Consider the following 21,680-nt stretch of genomic DNA (forward strand, 5'->3'; position numbering starts at 1 on the left):
TCTCATCGTTGCAAGACCAAGAACCCAATTTTATCACTTCAGCCAGACATAAACTGGTCCTGGGAAACCAAAATCATAAGGGGCCTGATACCGTAACTACAATGTCAACTTTTTCATGTACTATAATAAATATAACTGCTAAGACTAGAAGACTCAGATCTGTGGTTCTTTCCCTTAGACGACTACACAGAAAATCAAATTACTATCAGAGAGACAATGTACACTGCTTCAGAGTAGGGCGGGATGCTTGTGCTTGTTGGTGAGTAGTCTGAGAGCCGGCGGCACCCAGGTTAACCGGGGGGTTGTCTTCAGACAAATTCTTACATGGGTGATTCTTGTACATATTTCATGTAGCCCACTATCCTTCCTTTTGGAAAAGCCTCAAGCACGCTACAAAATAACTAAAAGGGCTACACTGTCTTATCCATTTGGAAGGCACTCTGGGTCCTCAACTCACCCAATTCAGCAACTGGCATTTACCAAGCACTTAGGTACCAGGTTCTGTGTAAAGCACTGGGAATAGAAAAACATTAAGATAATTCTACCTTTCTAAAAACTTACAGCTTAGGAGGTGAGAAAGAGGGAGTGGAAAGACACAGCGGGTAATTGTAAAACAATGCAGTAAATGAAATGCTAACAGCCATGCACGGAGTATTACTGGAAACACCTAGAATGGGGGCTGCGGAAGGTCTTTTCCAGGGAGATGGTGTCCTCTCTGGATGGAGGGGGAAGATGGGGAAGGGCACAATTCATTTACAAAACATTGTCAACGACTGCTACAATCCACGTAATAGTGATTTTAGCTTCTATTTTATAAGATGAAAATTTCTGATTTTAACCTAAATTCTGTGCAGTTTCAAATAAAATTTGGTAGAAATTGGTGGAAAAGCCAAATTATGGTAGTTTAACAAAAACTTCTGTTTTGCTTAAATTGCTTTTGACAGATACAGAAACAGTACATGTTTGCCAGAGGTCCAACGATTGCTCTTTGGCCATTTGGCACAATGTTCATTTGAAAGTAACTTATTTTAACAAAGTTAATATCCTCAGGCTACTCTCATTTAAACTTAGTAACCATCTTTTATGGTTTTTAAAAGCAGTTTGTCCCATCAAGGAGGGATAAAAGCGAGCAGTTTTTCATTGCTTTTCAGTTGAATACTTATCAGGGAAGGGAAAAAGGCAAAGAAAAAGAAACAGCAGAAAGTTCTATTAGATAAGTTAATAATAAACTGTACCAAGAGCAAAGTATCTAGATACCTTAGCTACCTTTCCTAAATCTTTTACTATGAGATTTGAAGCATCACCATTTCCTATGATAAGTCAAAGACTTGGGGTAAATATAGTCGGAAGCAATGAAGCCTAAATAAATCGTCTTTGGTTTCTCATTTCAAAGCAAGTTAAAACACTAGCGATGCGGCCACTCCGTCCCCTGGCGTTGCCTCAGTTCAAAAGTTAGTACGTCGAGCTAAGGTGACTCCGCGCGCAGCTCGCCGCGACCCCCCCTTTCTGCCCCGAGCAGCCTGAAGGCACGACTGCAGCCCCTCCCCTCTTGCCCCTTACAGTTCCGGTAAGTGTCCGCCGCCAGGGTTTTCTCCGACCTGGTTCACCTCCCACCGGGTACCAGGAGGGAGGACTGTCACTCCTCCCGCAGGGCAGTGCGGGGGCGCGCGCGGCTGTATCAGGGCGCATGCGCGCCGGGGCGCCAGCCCGGCCACCGAGCTCGCGCCGCAGGGCCCGGCGCTCCCGCCTGTCCTCGCCCCGCTTGAGGACAGCTCTGACAGGCTCTCCCGTAGTGTTCTCCGAGCCGCCACCCCTAAGATCTCAGCGGGGCGCGCAAAGCTCCACCCGCCATCCGGCGCCCGCCGCGCTGGGTCGCTGGAGGGGAGCCGGCCCACAGGGACGGGGCCGCAGAGGGCGCTCTCATTGGCTGACGCGGGCCAGGCCTTCCTCCCCGGGGCGCCTGCGCTCAGCCGGAGACGCGGATAAAAACCTTTAGCGGTACCCGGCCCCGCCCTGACGTCAGCGCCCAGGTGACTGCCCCGCCTTCCCCGCCGCTTGGGAGCCCCTGCCCCTTCGTCTCCTTACCGCCCGCCTGGGAGTGAACTCCGCGCGCTCCGCCTAAAGCTTTAGGACGCGCAACTAAACTCTCCGAGATACGAAGAACTGGGTCGCAGGGAGTCGGAAACGACAGGGCGGCAGGTGGCGGGGCCTGGCCCGAGGGTCGGTGGAGAGGGTGGGGAACGAAAGGCACAAAGCACGCGCTGGAGCCTGGAGCTGAGGGGAGGGAGGGGGCGCTAGAGGACGCGCGCATGCGCCGGTCCCCCCCCCCCCCCACCCGGGGCTCCGAAAAGAGAGGGCTGGCTGGGCTGGCTCCTTTCGGAGCTGACGCTTTAGGACTACTGTCAGTTGAGAGCTCCAGATTCTACAGGTCTTACTGAAGTATGTCTTTTGGCTGTTACATAAATGTAGCTAATTACAAACATTTTTTTCTCCGTTTTTCATTTCCTTTGAATTTGGCCCGTTCAATATCTGGCTATTTTCAAACCTTAAGCATTCTCCACCCCTGACTTGGGTTTTTACTATTAGCTTCCTATGACTGATTACCCCTAGAAACTGCCACAGATGAAATTAGGCAAATACAATAACTGCTCTTTCCCCTTTTCTAGTGCCTTCTAGCACCGCTGACTGAGGCAAAAAAAAAAAAAAAGCCTCCGTTTGTTTGAGTCCTAAGGGCTCTTCTCACTGGAAACAGTATGATCACGTGATCAATTCCATCCAGTCCCATCTTTCCCTAAAACCTTCATTTACCATCTCTCGGTGTCTTCATCCTTTCAAGTGCTTCTTTGCTGACAGTATCTAAACAGTCTCATATTTCTTTAATTTCTTTGCGTTTGAGTTACACCTATAGAAAAGACTGTAATTGCCCGTTTACCATCCTCCACTATGTCCTCCAAGGCACCTCAAACTGATGGATGGTAGTAACCTCCAAACCTATTTTATTTCCTAGGTTCCGCATTTAAGTAATGGCAGTTATAGTCACCCAGTTTGTGTATACTAGAAAAGGAGCCATCTTTTTTTTTTTTTTTTTAAGATTTTATTGGGGAAGGGGAACAGGACTTTATTGGGGAACAGTGTGTACTTCTAGGATTTTTTCCAAGTCAAGTTGTCCTTTCAGTCGGAGTTGTGGAGGGCACAGTTCAGCTCCAGGTCCAGTTGCTGGTGTTAGTTGCAGGCAGGGGGCGCAGCCCACCATCCCTTGGGGGAGTTGAGGAGTCAAACCAGCAACCTTGTGGTTGAGAGCCCGCTTGGCCCATGTGGGAATTGAACCCGCAGCCTACAGTGTTAGGAGCACGGAGCTCCAACCACCTGAGCCACTGGGTGGGCCCTAGCCATCTTTTTGACGTCTTCCACCCCACTTCCCAAATCCCATTCACAATACTATTCATTCCACATATCATCATAAGGCATTTTGTTAAGTGCTAGGATCTGATCTAAGATCTAACTTTTCAGTCTTGTGACGTTATAGACTTATGCCAATGATGGTGCCTAATAGTACTGTATTTTGGGAGCTCCTCTAAGAAGTGCTTTCAGTCCCCTTAGTCATGACTTATTTTTTGGGGGGAGGGGAGAATATTGGGAAATAGTGTGTTTTTGTGTTTTTCCAGGACCTATCAGCTCAAGTCAAGTCATTGTTTTTCAATCTAGTTGTGGAGGGCGCAGCTCACTGGCATCAAACCTGCGATGTTGGTGTTGAGCACCGTGCTCTAAACCAACTGCGTGACCTGCCGCCCCTTGACTTATTCTTTTATTACTCACCTTATTCAGACCTTGTCTCTAAATTATTTCAAATTATGGCTTAAAATATCAAGTCTGAAGTATCAAATTAAGGATTGAGGATGACCACCTTAGAGAATGACTGTACTACAGATTCTGAAGCTGACTTCAGAAAAATTTTTAACTTCCTAAGGTGGTACTAGGCCAGCCCGGTGGCTCAGGCGGTTGGAGCTCCGTGCTCCTAACTCTGAAGGCTGCCGGTTCAGAGCATGTGAGATTCCCACATGGGCCAGTGGGCTCTCAACCACAAGGGTGCCAGTTCGATTCCTTGACTACCGCAAGGGATGGTGGGCTGCGCCCCCTGCAACTAGCAACGGCAACTGGACCTGGAGCTGAGCTGTGCCCTCCACAACTAAGACTGAAAGGACAACAACTTGACTTGGAAAAAAGTCCTGGAAGTACACACTGTTCCCCAATAAAGTCCTGTTCTCCTTCCCCAATAAAACCTTTAAAAAAATAAATAAATAAATAAAAGAAAGGAACAATCTTCAGATATTTAAGTTCTGGTACATGTGTTTAAAATACTGTTTTCATTAGGTATGACTAATATCTAATGTAACATACAGAAATTACAAAATTTCAAAATACATATAGTATTCTAGATACACTAAAGGAAAACTATTCACAGGGTAATTAAAAATTTTTTGGCATAACTTAGAGGGTACCCTCGAATTTTAGTGTTTGAGTCATTTTTCAGTACTATTTTACTATTCTTTTTATAGATGTGGAATAGGCTTTAAAAATGACTAAGTATACACTCAACCTGCTTGAAGGTGAGTGTTACCCTTAAAGGTGTTTCTGAAAACTCCAGTTACCTACTTACATGTTTCCCCTTTTAAGTCTTAGTTCTAATGAACTAATATTCATTTAGTTCATGATTTTTCGTTGTTTGGATATCAGAATAAATAGGGATTTACCATAGTTAAGTTTACATAAATTAAAGAGAAGTCAAAAAATAATTTGAAACATCACTTTTCAGTGTGGCTAAAACCATTATGAACTGCATGTATCGATTAAAATTTTTAGTATTTGAAAACTATCCACTTACTGTAAATCAATAAAGGGCAAAAGCTGAATATAGTGAAAACTATCTTTATTTTTATTACCTTTTATTTTCAACAATGATTAACTTAAAAAAAGAAAAAGCCTTTATTAACTAATGGTTACTGAAAAGCCAAACCTTTCCGGCCCACTTCATGTTCTCTTTCAACCATTTCAGGGCAGAACAATGTTCCAAACTATAAACCTGCTCCTTGTTAACATTGACTGTCATGTGCTTAATGAAAAGCTTTGGATCCGATAAACGAGCCGCCATAATTAATCTTTCCACTGCAGCTTGATAATCATCCTTGTTCCGAGATTTGTTTTCTTCACATCTACAAAGTGAACATCTCACAAAATTAGAACTCTAAATAGAAGCTATGTCGTTTCTTCAAAAGGTGATTATTTATGTTGATTAGTACTAAGCTATGACAGTCTTTTTACTATGTCCTTCTACCAGTGGCTTTCAAACATTTTTGACCATGACACACAATAAGAAAGACGTTTTATATTGTGACCCAGCCTATACCCTCATAATAAAAATTGAAATAAAACTTTCACAAAACAAGACGTACCTTTACGACAGTGTATTCTATTTTCTATTGCCTCATTTTTAAATAATGTGGTTGCAACTCTCTAAATTGATTTCACCACCCAACTGGGCTACAACCCGCAGTTTGAATAACACTGATTTAGAACACAGCTAATAATCTCAATCTTTGTATTTTCAAAGTTAAAAATTGCATAATTATTCATGATAATACATAAACAAATATTGAATTTAATCAAGTTTGGTGTTACTGACATTTACCTATTTTACACTGATATTGGCTATTTTTAATTATAAGCATATACTGAATATGTAGCTAACATTTAGTAACAGAAATTATAGCTATATTTCTTCACTAAATTTCCAGTTATTTTCCTTTAGTCCTCATTTAAGATACTTCACAAGTGCTAGAATTTACTTTTCTAATACCTTCTCTACTAGTCTCCAAATTTCATAAAATTCGTAACTTATGTTCGTTTCTCCTCTGGGATAAGGAGTGGGCAGTATTTAAAATAGAGATGTGACTGTTATATTGAACATCACTTTTGTCCTTTGTGTTCGCTGCATCCTGCTCGGGGCACCAATAGGGCCCAGGAGCCAGGCCCCAGAAGAAGGAGCCTACCTGTGTTAACCCACATGTGGTCCAGAGTGGCGGGAGTGAGGGCTTCCACTTGGAACAACCACCAGTGGTCACAGACAAGGCTGCTGAGGAGCCTTTTAGTACCTTTTAGGAATTGGTGCCTGGAATCGGGTAGGTTGGCCATGTGCCAACTATGTGCAGTTTTTGAAACTCTAAAGATGAATACAATTCTCTCTTCTAGAGCTTAATGTAACAAGATGGGGTTCAGTACGATAATAATAGAGAAAGCAATATTGGCTTGGACAAAATCAAAGATCTAGGCATGTCACTAGTTATCCCCTGGGTCACAAATAGCCCCAAATTCAACAATGAGTAGAGAGGCTGCGTATGTGTAGAAAATGGAAAGCTATGAGAACACGAAACCCTCATTAGGATGATGGGGAGCCCAAACGCCTCAGCCACTCGTGCTCAGTGGTAAATAAGGAAGCCCTCAGAAAAGAATAGCGTTATAATAATAAAAAGCTAATTCAAGTTGGTTTAAAAAAGAAGGTGGCCCTAAACCAAGTTACTTCCCAATTCTCCTCCCCTTAAGTATTGGCTGGATTAAATGACTTGTTTATCACAAATAGAACAAAGCAGAAATGACAGTGTGCAACTCTGAACACTGGGTTGTTGGATGGCAATTCTCCATGGGTCTGTTGCATTTCTGGAAGTTTTGAGAGCAGAGACACTGACTACCCCTTGTTTTGGATTTCAAGGATGTTTATATAGTGAATAACCTTAAAAGACAAAGATAGTTTCTCCCTCCAGAACAAGGAGCAGGTTTGAGTACAGCCTTACAAGGTGGACATAGTGTTTCCCTGCAGAGCAAAGGGGCAGGCATGCTTATTACCCATTATAAAAGATTTGGGTTCCCTAAGTTCAGGATTCCTCTCCTGTAATAGAACCCACTGTATTTGCAGGTATCCATCTAGTCCCATCTGTGGGACTTGGCAGCAAGGGGAAGAGATACAAATATGTCGATAATCATGCTGCTTGCTGTACCATAAGTAATAAAGTCCTCTGTTTCCAACCCAGGAGTCTTATGCTAGTATCCAGGAAATTAGCAGGCTGACTTGTAGCCTACAAAGAGGGTAAAATCTCAGAGCCTTCACAGTTCTTGATATAGGTCATAAAACGCACTGTAGCTCCCTCCTTGCTTTTTCTCTCCGGGATTTCTCACTCTGAGAGAAGTTAGCTGTCATGTCGTGAGGACACTCAAGGAACCTATGGAAGGGCCCATGTGGCGAGGAACTGAGGCTTCCTGCCTGTAGGTAGCCATCTGAGTGAGCCATCTAGGAAACGGATCCTCCAGCCTCAGTCAAGCCATCAGGGAGGTGACTGCAGCTCCTGACCACATCCTGTCTTCAACTACGTGACAGACCCTGAGCCAGTATCATCCTGCTAAGCTACTCAAGAATTCGTAGAAACTAATTTATGCTGTTTGAAGCCACTAAATTTTGGGATAATTTATACACAGTAATAGATAACTGATAGAAGATTCAATCTGAGGATCTGGTTTGTAACACCAGTAAACTGGAGCAAAATTCTTGTCAAGAAACTAAAACAGGAGTTCCATGTGATCCTTATTATTACAAGTTTCCTGGATTAGGCTGACATGAAATTGGAGTGGTATAAGCCTAAATAAATTGTGGGACTTTGAACAAAATTATTTGAAGGGATGCTACTGTGGCCCAACAGCTACGTGATAACATTTATGCATTTACAACAACATTCTGAAATACAGAAACTAGGCTGAGGGCTTTGTTTTCAAGAGGATTCTTGAACCTAATTATCACACATTTACCTTTCAGACCTGGTTCTTAGATCTTTTGTGTTGACCAAAAAGATAAATAACTTTTAGTTACCTGTCTAAAAACTATCAGTACATGAAAAAGATGGATAACTAAAGAGGAACCATCTCTTTGAACATCTAACAGTATCTTTGAAGTTTTTGTTGAATGCTACTAATTTGTTTGATTTTAAGTCTCAAACAGGTCACATCCTTTCTCAATTTAAACGTTACCAATGTTTGTAAATACACACTACACAATTATATAAACATATATATATGTATATATATAAAAGCACATATATACACACACACATATATATACACACGTATGGAAATATATATAAAACATTTACATCCTGGGGCAGGTGTAGAGGGCCATGATCTGCTTTCAGGATGCAGTTAGAAGTTATATCAACCAACCTTTTCAAAACTATCTGCAGCATCTGTGTAGAAGAACCAGGACTTTGAATACTACTAGCATTAGATACCAGGAAGATTTCAATAGCTAAAAGCATTTCAATCTCAGATAAATAAGAAGGAATCAGTAGAAGTTTTCGGTATAAATTTCCCTCTAATGGCGGGTAGCAACCCAATGAAAGAGCACCTGGAAATCAAATAATAGATCAAACTTTACTAAAACTCCAACAGATGAAAACCTAGACTTCTAAAATATCCATAGGTGATAAATACTTATATTACAGAATAATTCTTCACATTAGAAACAGATTTATTACACAAATTATGGTAGTGAGCTTATCCTAGTACATTTGAAATTATTCTTTGCAAAATGTCTTTGAAACATTAAATATGAAGTGAGAAATATGTTAAATTATCTAAAAAATGACTTTTGAGCCTTATTGTGGCATTTATTTCAAGCCATAGTCAATACAACATAATTTCAGAATAACTGAAAAACCAGAATAGCTACCAGGGCTTTGTTTTAATGGGATCTGGTCTAACAGTAACTATGTTTATGATTATTGCCTACCTTGAATTATGAATCCAACATGTAGGAAAAAAATAGAAATTACAATTAAAAGATTTTGTTTTCCGTCACAGTTGTTATAGTAGTTTTGAATGCACTTATTTTCAGTGCTGTAATAGTTAAGTTTGGGGGAGTCAAAAGTTATCCACAGATTGTTGACTGCAGGGGCTCAGTGTCCCCCTGCAGGGGCTCAGTGTCCCTTGTGTTGTTCAAGAGTCAACTAGTCTGTGCCATAAATATTTACTGTTCCTGCTGTATGTTTGACACTGAACAAAGCAGTAGATATCAAAATGAATAAAATACCTTCCCATCCTGTAGGCGCTCAGTGTGGTGTAGCTATACTCATCAATTCATGTTCTCAAGAGAAGAGTTGATTTTTAAACTGTTTAGGTGCTCATTAAAAGTAAGCTATATATAGGGAAATCCCCGTATGTCCTAGGCCATCCAAATTGTATATAGGCACTGTTGTTATCTTTTACTGACACCATTTAAGTCTGTATGTACAGTGGTCCCCCCCTTATCCTCAAGGGATACGTTTTAAGACTCCTTGTGGATGCCTGAAGCCGCATACAGTGCAAAAGCCCTAATTATACTATGTTTTTTCCTATACATACGTATATTTTTATGGCTTGGCTGCTCTTTGGCATGTCTGAATTGCCAGCGTCACTGCTCTTGCACTTTGGGGTCATTATTAAGTAAAATAAGGGTGACTTGAAACACAAGCCCTATGAGACAGTGACAGTCGATCTGATAACAGAGATGGCTACTAAGCAATGCCCCGGTAGGGAGCATCTCTACAGGGTGGATATGCTGGATAACGGGATGATTCACATCCCTGGCAGGACAGAGCAGGATGGCGTGAGATTTCATCATGCTACTCAGAACGGAGGGAAATTTAAAGCTTACGAATTAATTTATTTCTGGAATTTTCCATTTAATATTTTGGACAACGGTTTACTGAAGGTAACTGAAACTGTGCAAAGTGAAACCACGGATAAGGGGGGCCTAGTGTATAAGGCATTGAAAGGCTTTTCTAGCAAGTGTTAAGCTATGTGTGAAGATAAATCTAAGGAAGAGTTGCAATATTTTAAATGTCAACACTGTCAGGAAATGAGATGTTTGGAAGACTGATTAGTGACTATAAATTACTCATTTCATTTTATAATTTAGGTACATTAAAAAAAAAATCCCCAAATACTCTTTATCTATAACTTCACTTGTATAAGTCCCAGAAGTTGACTGTATATAAAATTAGGCATAGATGTGTTTAGATAAGAAGAAAAGTGCTAATAAGAAAGGTACTAACTTGTACCTAGATACTAACAAGCTGCTAAAAAAAAATCTTTAAAAATAAATTGGTAGAGTTGGAAGAATTTGGAGGGATGGGGAATGACTGCTAGTGGAAATAGGGTTTCTTTTTGATGTGATGAAAATATTCTAAATTGACTATTACGATGGTTGCACAACTCTGTAAATACACTAAAATCATTGAATTACATATGTTAAATGGGTGACTTATATAGTTGTGTGGTTTTGAATTATATCTCAATAAAGCTTCATACATATATCTTAAAACTTGAAAAATAAATGATTCAATTTAGCTGCTTTAATACAAAATTTTACTTTCCACTAAAAACTAGAAAGGTTCATATAAATTTCATTTAAAAGTTTCCAAGTTTATATTTTGTTTTTGTGGCATATAAATACCTTCTGGTAGCATTTCCCCCAAATTCCACAATTATTTGAAAATAACCCCATTTATATTGATTCTAAAAATTAAAATCAAGAAGTTATAGCAAATAATACATATATACTTTGTGTGATTTCTAGCCATCTGCAGGGAAATAGGATAAGGAGTTGAAACATCACCACAAAATTGGAATGAGGTGTTATGAACAAATGATTCTACCTTTCCTCTAAATTTCTGATCATCCTTTTTTAAAAAAAATTCTGTTTTCAAAACTTTTTTTTGTCACCTATGATGAGACATACATTTTACATGACCCAGTATACATATACGTATATATGTAGCTGAAATAAAAATTTTATCAAATAATACTTAACCTTACTACCTGTAATGCATACTAACATGTATTTTCTTTCCCATTTCTTTGGGAAAAAAGTTACCACCTGCTAATTGATCACAGCTGTTGGAGTGAAAAACACTTCCAAGTTCAGAGAGGTTTTTGTGCAGGTAGGGGTGGCTGGAATGTTTGACACATTTGGCATGGTGGTGACACATAGTAGGTAGGCACTCAAATGTTTGTTATATTGTTTGTTATATAATATACATGAGAGTGATAGAAATGGAAACTTATGACAAATTACTGGAGGAGGCAGAAAAGAATTGTCTTTCTAATTAAAATACCTGCGAGGTGGCTGGAACTAGAGAAAGCACAGGTTTTCCAGGCTTACTGTTTAGAGAGAAATAGCCGTAAATAGATTGACAAAGTTCTATTACTAGGAGCCACGTGAAAAACTGTTATGTAGGTATCATGTTCATTGTAATGGCAACCTCTGTACTTCCTATATGGCCTGCTATAAAATATTGTAAGGTATAAATATCAGGGATATAGGAGGGATAAATAAAATATGTAAATACTCCTTAAACTTCATTCTACCCGATTGTTTTACTCCTATATATTTATAAGATATGCCAAACTGGTTCTGTCATTTACTTCCTTTGTGCACCCTCCAGTGGACACACAAATGTGCAAAGAAAAATATAGTAATTAGAAATGAGAGAAATAACAGGTTTCAAAGGAGCACAGATCTGTTTAGACCACTATCTTTCGATATGTATCAACTGTTCTTTTTACATATTTAAATTTCTAGTTGTAAATATTATACAAGGGTTCAGGGTTAGAAAATCAATGTCAAAACCAATATATCAAATTAAAAAGTTTTAAATGTAACTTACTTTTGTAGTGGGCTCTGGCTTTGAGCCATAAACAACTCCTTCCTAAAGAAGTAATTAATCTTCTAAGAAAGGAAAAATCAATCGGGATGCTCTTTGAAATCATGAATTCTGCTACAGAGGACGATACACCAAGGCTGTTGCTTTCTACACAGGCATCTAGAAGTTTATTAAAAAGAAGGCTGTACTGGGAGACCTCCACAGTTTCTGAAAAGAAAAGATATAATTGATGTAATGAAATTGATCTATCTTAGCCACTCTAACTTCTTCTGTCTCTTAGTACTTTTCTTTTCCCTCTGCTTCCCTTGGCACATTCTACCCACTCCAGGAGTCACAGTCATCTTACATATTCTCTAAGTAACAAACAAACTCGCATTGAACAAAAGCAAAACCATTCATTTCCTTTGTACTGAGGAATGAAAGGAAACTTGACAATGACTTCAGAGGCCGCATTAACACCTGTCTGTGATTCCCATGTGACGGCATTTGCAGTGTCTCGAATGACTGCACGGTTCTGCGTTCTATCTATAGTTCAGACCTCAGATTTCCCATGATTAAAACTAAATCATCCCCTTATAAATATTCCATCTTAAATGAAAAACAATTCTTTATTGGGTATTTCTATTCCTTTCTATTCTTCACTTAGAAGAAAGCAAGTCACCTTGGAGACTCCCGAGTCTTTTATTTGGTCAGTTCCATCTGTGACCTAGACTCTAGGTCTCTATCACTTTAGGATCTTTTAGGGGTCCAGGGCTTAGCAGGAAATTAATCTTTTTACTTTAGTCTCTTCCTAAACATTCCCACCAGAGGAACTTTCTTAAAACACCAACTTCGGTAAAGGAGAGGCCCTCAGGTTAACGTTTTCATGAAATGTTAAGCCATCACTAGGCTCATTTCTGACCCAAAGCCTGTACTCATTCCTTTCTCTCAGCAAGGACTCCCTCTTCCTGTCCATATAAGATCTGAGCTGTAGAATTCAACAGCACTACCTCTCATTGCCACATCAGCATTCTTTCTTTGTGAACTTGCCATCTGCTTAATTTCCTCTATTTATTCCATGTTTACTTTTGTTCCAAAATAATGGGAACTAAGTTCTGTATTTGTTAAGTGATAAAAGAAAAAGTATTCTTCATTCTGCCAATGCAATACATTCTTTTAAGATATGAAGCTTGCTGGGGGCACTTAGCATATTGTTTGTTGAAGACTTGACAGAGGTGGGAAAGGGGAATGATGAAGAGGCTTCTGTTAGGAACTGCTGACAACCCAAAGGTAAGGATCTCTAATTTTTTTTTTAACCCTCAGGAAAGCATATTCAATTTGCAGAGAACACATTTTCCAGAAAACAACTTCATTAAAAATATATGCTGGAATATAAAACTCAACCAAAACAGGTGGAGACTTTCTTATTAACAGTTAAATACCAGATGGGCAGGAGATAATTAAGCTAGACTTAAAAAAAAAAAAAATCATACCTTGAGAATTTTGAAAACCTGGTAGATTTTGCAAGACTTCAAATGTCTGTTTGTAAAGGCTCTTGGCTAAGATTTCATGTGCAATTGTACAGAGCAGATTATGTCGATTGAGTACATCCATTCTATCGCAAGGCCACAGTGGGGTATTGATTATCCATTCTGACTCTTCCAAAAAGAAAAAAGTACTAATACTTTATACTATGAACATTACACTTAGTATAATCACAACCAGTGTTTTTAAATATCTCTTGGGAAGTGATAAAACTTAAATATATGTACTCAGAAAAGATAACCATGGCTCACATTTACTAGAAACAACTTACGTAGTGATGCTCATAGCCACCTTGTTATACTTATTTTTTTTATTAGTTTCAGGTGCACGAAACAATGTAACAGTTAGACATTTACACCCCTCACCAAGTGATAACCCCCCCAATCTATTACCCCCCTGACATCGTACATAGCTGTTACGATTCCATTGACTCTATTCCCTATGCTGTGCTCCACATCCTGTGACTATATATATATTAAATTGTAATTGACATTCAATATTATTCAGCTTCAGCTTCAGGTGTACAGCGCAGTGACAGTTTGGGGAATATACTTATTTTGTAATTCTTCATTTTCTAAGTACTAATCAGTTATTGATTCTGATGTTTATTTTTATATGACAAAAATATTCAGATTGTAATGAATATTTGTAATACTGTAAAATATTTGCATGGACAACTTCAACAATTTTACAATAAAGAATACATAATTTAATTAGTTTTGGTATTCTTGGGGAACAGCTTTTCCCCATTTTCAAAACAATTTTTATTATAAAATATTTGATATGTATAGCATATCTAATGTATGTAAGTTATAAAAGCATAATAAAATGAACTCTTATGTGCCTATCACAGCTTAAAACGAGAGACTATTACCAATAATTTGAAGTTCCTTAATTTCTGCCCCGATTTTTATATTGAGAAAAACAATAGGAGATTAATACAGAACACCGAGGTGCTAAAATGTTAGAAATGTCAGTATTTTCTCATTTACCTAATTCCTTCAGTTATCATACACACAATGAGACACATGAGGAAACATTGCTGTTTCACACTCAAAGCACATTTCCATGTTCTTTTTCAGTGGACTAAGTGCAGGAATCATGTAATCATTTTCTTTTGTGGACTTCCCAGCTCAGTGAATACAAAAAGTATTAAAGAAACATTTGATAATTCAAGTATATGATACCAAAATGAAGCCTTAAGTATCCAGTATAAACTTTAAAACAGAAGCTTGTTTTTAAATCACTAGAGCCCATCTGATTGAGTGATTGACTTAATTTATACTATGTGCTAGACAATGTTTTACAAATACTAGTACTCTATGAATATTAACTCATTTAGACACAAACCTTCATTAATTTACTCCTAAATTTGCTTATATTTTACTATATAAATTTGAATGAACTTAATATCTTGAAAAATTGCACAAATATCTGTTTAACATCATTCCCACACAATTTTAATAATTTGTTTGTATATTCTAAAAATTATAAAAATGTAAGGATCACATTAAATATAAAAATCACCTTAAACTTGTGATTTCAAATATATTATTGTTTAGGATGAAGCCAAGTTGGTTGATTTACTTTTAAAATAATGTTTTTTAAATATGAACTATCACTATAAAAAAATGCAAGCAAAACAGAAAAGTACAAAGAAGAAATTAACAAAAAAAAGATTAAAATTGTTTATATGCTTATATTAATACTTTAGTGACAATCATTGGTCCAGGTGTTCGAGCTAAGCTTTATATTAAATTTCATAGTATAAAAAAGTTAACACTTTTCTGAAAACAAACAAATAAACCACAAAAACACACATTCATGCTTTCAAAAACTGCAGCCTGAGACAACATGGATGGACCTTGAAAATATTAGGCTAAGTAAAACAATTCAGATAGAGAAAGACAAATAATGTATGATCTCTCTTATATATGAAATCTAAAAATAAAACCAAAAAAAAACAAACCTCCAAACCCCAAAAAGAGATCAGATTTGTGGTTACCAACAGTGGGGTTTGAGGGGTGGGGTAATTGGATGAAAGTGGTCAAAAGGTACGAACTTCCGGTTATAAGATAAACAAGTATCGGGATGTAAGGCACAACACAATGACTAGAGTTAACACTGCTGGACGGTATATTTGAAAGCTGTTAAGAGAGGAGACCCTAAGAGTTCTCACCACAAGGGAAAAACATTTTTTTTTCTTTTTTGTATTTACATGAAATAATAGATGTCAACTAAACTTACTGTGGTAATCATTGCAAAATATATGTAAGTCAAGTCATTATGCTGTACACCTTAAACTTATAGTGTTGTACATGCTGTGTGTTAGTGTAAAGGTTATCTATTTGCTTTACTTATGCATACACTCATATTCCATCTTCTCAACCTAAACTCGGAGATTCTCGAGGTTTCTTTGTTCTTATCCCATTTCATCAAATAAAACCTGCCTGATGGTCCAAGAAGCCAGAGCTACTGTTAGATGATACCATGCTGTGCTACTACTACTGTGTTCTCTGAATTATTATTTACCTCACACCAGACTACCTTAGTTGCTTCTGCTGGCTTAATTTCATTTTAATTTCTGCTAGATGGATTGCCTTTCTAGGGAAAGTAAGCTTTACTTGTCTTGGTTTGAAGTCATGTTTGCTTGTCCATGCAAAGAGAGAGTTTATGGAGATTGCAATCAGGATTCCCTGTCTTAGATGGCAGCGGAAGCCTGGGCTCTAAAGCTGGACTGTTTGGGTTTGAATCTGGCCTCCTCCTTACATCATTTTGGACAAGTTGCTTAAATGTCTCTGACAACATTTTTTTAAATCCATAAAATGGAGATTGTAATAATTCCAAACTCATAGGATTTCTAAGAAGATTAATTGAGATAATCAAGGTAAAGCATTTACCTTGAACTAGCTTTTCAACAAAGATTCATACAATTTCTTCTTTAAAGCTATTTGAACTGTCTCCTTCCATTTTATACAACCACCACATTTCCTATCCACCTGACTCCTAGGGTTTAGACCAAATTATGACTCACAATTCAATATCAACTTAAGGTAATTACATACACAAGAATTTATAACAACAAATTATTTTATGCTCTCATATATCAGAACTTACCCCTTAATACCCATATGGCACCATCTAGGCTTCCGTTTTTTAGAAAAATTTCTGCTGCAATATTTACAATTTGACATCTTGGTGCTAACTTCTCAGGCCCTGTAAGTCCTTTTAAACTTGTAAAATGTATTTTTAATTCATATAGTTTATCTAAGACCTTCCTTCCCTAGAGTGAAAATAAAGAACACTAGTTGAGTATCAATCATTTAGAGTATTACAAAGATACACAGTCACACTGATCCTTCTATAGAAACTTGAATCATCATCCTAGATGATGGTTCTAAACTGCTCCAAGGCTTTCCTTAAGCCCCTTCCTGCTTAGCCACAAAGGTGGAAGATGGAGGGGAGTAAGCAGGGCTTTGCCTCACATTAACCACCCCTTACAACCGGCCCCCTTTCAGTAGTTCTCCTTTCCTGTGTTTTATACATGGTGCTTTCCCTCAAGATTTCATTCGGCAAAAGGATTTCATGTTTTAGTGTGGAAAACTACTGATCGTAATTTTTTGCACTTCTCCTCTTGATCACTCTGAAATCCAGGAGGGAAAGTGAAAATGAAGATAATTTATTATCAAATTTAGATAAAGAATGACAATAAAAAAAGGGGTAAGATTGTTGGCTGAAAATTGTTACTTCAATTTAATAGATGAATTATTTCACATAGTCCACATAAAAATTGTCTCTAGTGTGGACACTAGAAATTGGACATATATTATTATTTTATATCAGGGTCAGCAAACTTTTTATATAAATGACCAGATAGTAATTACTTTATGTCTTGCAGGTCACATTCCGTCAGTTGTACATTCTTTTTGGTTGTTGTTGTTTTTTAATTTCTAACTCTTTAAAAATGTGAAAAACATTCTTAGCTCTCAAGATGTACAGAAACAGGCCGTGGGCCAGATTTGGCCCTTTGTTTGCAGACCCTTGTTTTATATTATATTCTATATTATTTTGAGTCAGATGCATATTGTGATGTCAAGGTACTTTCAATTTGACTATATGAATAGTGCATTTCTCAAGTGATGGCTGCTTTAATATCAATGGTTTTACTTTTATGTTCAAAAAGGAACAGGTTTCATTAAAAATCATACTGAGATAATAAAATATTCATTCAAAATAGGATATTAAAAATTTTCACTAAAATACAAACACAAATTCACCAGCCTAAGAAATAATAACCTAATAAAATTAAAATATAGTCTAAAATTTGAGCAAAATCAGTCTGTATTTTTAAAAAGGGTCTTCTTGTTAGGCATTCCTTAATTTCTCAAGCATTAAATACCCAAGAAATCAATGCTCTGACCAACCTTAAGCTAGATTGTGAGACCAGGTGACAAGGTACCTTTTGCCCATTCCGGGCCTACTGCACAGGAAGTGCTAACCCTCTCGGAGACCTCTGTACAATGACTCTGCTGCTGTTTTTTAATTTTAAAAAATTCATGACTTTTTGTATGTGTATGAGTGATTATGTACTTAAATGTTATTAAACTCATTCAATTTTGAGATAATTGCTTTATGGAAAGAAGAAAGTAAAAAAAGATACATTTTAATAGTTGATTAAATAGTGACCACACTCTCAACTGTTCCACTTTCTATGTTAGTCCATTCCTTAGCACTTCTTCGCTATTTTGGATTTTCCTGTCCTCCACTTTACTTAACTTGACCGAATCTATAATTTCACCTGCCACCTCAGGGAAATCTAAAGAATGGTAGTACAATGTGGTCTGGAATCACTTGACTACTTCTATGGTGAGCTAAACCTCAAAACTAGACATCAAGATATGTGGTATGTAATGTTCCAGAGCATTCTAGGAGTTGATTTTTAAGGAGTTCTGTTAATTGCTGAGTATCCTAGGTTCATCTTAAGAAAGGTGTCTTGAACTCTCGCACAATTACAATGCTATTGATACTCAGGAGCTAGTGAAATAAGTCCTGAATTGAAAGTTGTTTCAAATAAATAGGACACTTAGCACAGCTTCCTAAATGTTCCCCATACTGAAATTCTTTACAGTAGCCAGCCAGTCTCACGGCCACCTCCTTTCCACCTTTGTCTAATATACCACCTAATAAGTCACTTGCTAGTCTGAGATTCATTTTTCATGATGATTATTGTGATGATTTTCGTGATGATTATTGGCAAATTTGTAACTTGCAAGGTTAACCTGTTCAAAAATTTAAAACTAACTCTCTATACCAAGCCCAAATAGAAACTGAATAAAGTACCTTTGACCACTGCAACAATTTGTGATAGAAGTACATAGCATTGATTCCGATTCTTCCCAGCAAAGTTTTATCTATTTCACTGTTTTGTGGATCTTTGCTAACTGAAAACAAAGTAGGCATGTGGAAGAAAGTGAAATAGTCACTTAAAATGATGAAAAAGGCAATTTAATACGGAATTATTGATACTACCACAAATACCAGGTGTCGGCAAACTATATCCCACGGGCCAAGTCCGGCCCGTGGCCTGTATTTTTACAGCCTGTGAGCTAAGAACGTCTTTCTTTGTTTTTTTAAAGGGTTGTTTGAAAAGAAAACAAAACAAAACTATGTGCCATAGATCATATGTGGTGTGTGCAAAGCCTGAAATATTTCCTATCTGGTTCTTTACATGAAAAGTTTGCCGACACCTGATAAAGGATATAGCAATGAAGAGCTCATGTGAAAAAAAAAGTCTCAAAAATATATGAATTTTGTTGACTTGTAATAGTGAAGATAGTAATAATTTAATGATTCAAAAATTCAGGTGCTCCAATGTAATTTGCTAGCAATAGTTTTATTAATATGAATGAAAAGAAAAATAAGAACATGAAACATCTGATACTACAACACCAAATTTTGACCCTATATCATTAACTTAACAATAAATTTATAGAAAAATTTATAAAGAGAAGAAGTATCTGAAACATGCAATATTAACTTATCCCCAAAATGGAAAATATTAAGAACTTTACATTCCTAATAAGAACATTGCGCCACACTAACACACAAGACTCACACCAAAACAGGGACATTTTACCTGTTTCAGCAAATTCACAAAATGGAACACCTGGTCTCTCTTCTTTATAGTCTTTTGTTAGTGTTTCAGCAATAGAAGCACAAAATCTCTGGAAATCTGCAAATTTTTCACAGCCCTTTTTCACGTTAATGTATAAATTTCCCAGTTTGGTCCAGTCACCTTTTTCTTTACAATGCTATCAGAATTATTAAAAACAAAACAAAAAAGAAAGAAAGCTGTCCTTTATGCGAACATATTATGGGGTAGGCATATGCAAGCATTAGATATACAGAAATTAAGAAGACAATCTCTGCAAATCCTATAAATTTACTGACAAGTGTTACAACATCAATAACATGCTGTTGTACAATTTACTTTTCTGACTGTAGCACAGCCTTTATAGCTTATCAATGGCAATGTACATTTGTTTTAATTATCTAGTTCCTAATACACTTAATGATGTCACCCCCAAACCTGAACTAGACAGTGAAGGTAGATTTTTATGGAATTTCTTCTACCAAAGGAGCTACAAAGTAAATTTCAGTAAACTTATTATCTTCCATTATTTTCTACTATAAACTAAGAAATAGTTTATAGTAGAAAACCAACCAACCAATCAACCAACCAACAAAAAAACTGTTTCCAGGATATAAATACTAAGACTAGACCGACAATCACTAGATGAGTACAAAAATGAGCTTAAATTAAAAAATAAAATCATCCAGAAAGTCATGTATTCCTTATACTCTAAATGCGTGGCGAAGGCACGCTGACCTTGGTTTTCCCATCATTTCACATGCTGCAGCCATCCATGGATCATGACAAGTAAGCCAACTTTCTCGTGCACTGAGTCTGCCCAGCGACAAGAATTAAAGGCTAAGCTGTAGATTACTATAACGTAACATAAGTTAATTTTGAAATAATTATTCCTAGAATTATTTTAGAATAGTCCACAATCCTAAAAATTATGTTTATATTTCAAAGTATCAAAAAAAATTAAACATCTTTTCCCTGAGCACTTTCTCCGTATAATAGCCACATTTCTAAAACTTTTCCTAATATGGGATTACTATTCAAAATTTCTTTATTGTTATTGGTTTTTAAAGATCCCCACAATTTATTTAAAATATAAGTGTCATACCTCTATTTCATTCAAGGCTAAATCTAAATCACAGGTCCAGTTCTTTTTAAATTGCCTCACTTGTAACCTTGAACAATAGAAAGGAGTTAATTAAGTTCACCCTCTAAAAAGTCACTATTGCTCCTGATTCATTTAGTTTACAGTTTATACCTAAGAGGCTGGAGGAAAAAGAATGCAGTAATATATTATAAAAGTTCTTTAGAGCTAAAAAAAAAAAAGGATAGTGCATAGATACCTACCTCACACTATTTCCTCTCCAAACCATAGGCAACAAGAAGGAAAAAGCAAATTCCACATGAAACCAGACCTTCTGTCTAATTTGAAGACAGAGGTCTTCAAATAATTGTGAATAAAAAGAGAAAAAAACATTAAATTCCAGCTCTTGATCTCTATGGCATCCAGGGCAATAGGGCAAACCCAGAGGTTATTTGAAAATTTCAAGAGGCTTCTTTCTGTCAGACACTGTTAAACTACAACTATTAACTTGTTTGGATCTAACTATTTAATAAGACTATTAACCTATTTCTTTTGGCCTATGGACATTGCAGACCAAGAAAATTTGGAAACCTCTGTATTAGAGGATGATGAGATAACAGCAGCTGTGGAAGCTATCGGAAGGAGAATTCTGGGCATTCATTCTCAAGGGCTTTGGTGGCTGACCTCATTTACACTTTTACAAATATGATTTCATTAAAAAGTTATGGTTCATTTAAATACTTATGATTTGTAGACTTTTCTCTACATAGAATAATTACTTTTTTTTTTTTTAAACTCACGGCTCTTTTTTTACTCAATACAGGTATATTATGGTATTACTCTTATAATTATCACAGGTTTTTAAAAAAAGGCCTTTGGAGAACAATAAGCTGAATAGAGAAAGTAAACAAGTGAGAGAGAGAATGAAGAAGAGACGTTAAAATATTTAGCTAATATGACAAGAGAATGAAACAAAAAAAGAATTAAGGTAATTTATATATATGTAAGAGAGTGCACTGAGTGGAATCAAGTTGTGAAACAGAGGATAAGAGATTCCTTTTACATTTGATGTGCCAGGCACTGAGATGAGATCAGGTACAGAGAAAGATGTGATGAGGCTGGCTGGGACGGTTGGCTAGTGGCAGCTTGACTAACGACAATGTGACTAAGACACAGTCAAGAG

At 37.1% G+C, this 21,680-nt stretch overlaps 2 protein-coding genes across 4 annotated transcripts in view; both read right to left on the reverse strand.

Annotated features, from left to right (window-relative positions):
• TCAIM (T cell activation inhibitor, mitochondrial) overlaps positions 1–2,273 on the reverse strand; it is a 31,506-nt gene extending 29,233 nt beyond the window's left edge. Inside the window, exon 1 of one of the 3 annotated variants that reach the window (XM_033132312.1) lies at positions 2,086–2,273. Coding sequence is in view for 1 of the 3 variants with exons in the window: in XM_033132308.1 (XP_032988199.1) it covers positions 1,599–1,689 (91 nt within the window). In the remaining 2 variants the exon portion in view is untranslated. Of the gene's footprint in view, positions 1–1,560; positions 1,830–2,085 lie in introns of those variants that run through there. The other 2 variants (XM_033132308.1, XM_033132309.1) reach the window with 2 other exon arrangements.
• Positions 2,274–4,910: 2,637 nt separating this feature from the next.
• Positions 4,911–21,680, reverse strand: part of TOPAZ1 (testis and ovary specific TOPAZ 1) — a 44,516-nt gene continuing 27,746 nt past the window's right edge. Inside the window, 8 exon segments of the mRNA XM_033133012.1 lie at positions 4,911–5,210; positions 8,260–8,443; positions 11,745–11,948; positions 13,214–13,378; positions 16,383–16,548; positions 18,606–18,706; positions 19,402–19,576; positions 20,522–20,588. Coding sequence (XP_032988903.1) covers positions 4,991–5,210; positions 8,260–8,443; positions 11,745–11,948; positions 13,214–13,378; positions 16,383–16,548; positions 18,606–18,706; positions 19,402–19,576; positions 20,522–20,588 — 1,282 coding nt within the window. The 3' untranslated portion in view covers positions 4,911–4,990.

Source organism: Rhinolophus ferrumequinum, chromosome 17, assembly GCF_004115265.2.
Source record: "Rhinolophus ferrumequinum isolate MPI-CBG mRhiFer1 chromosome 17, mRhiFer1_v1.p, whole genome shotgun sequence".
Taxonomy (NCBI): Eukaryota; Metazoa; Chordata; class Mammalia; order Chiroptera; family Rhinolophidae; genus Rhinolophus; species Rhinolophus ferrumequinum.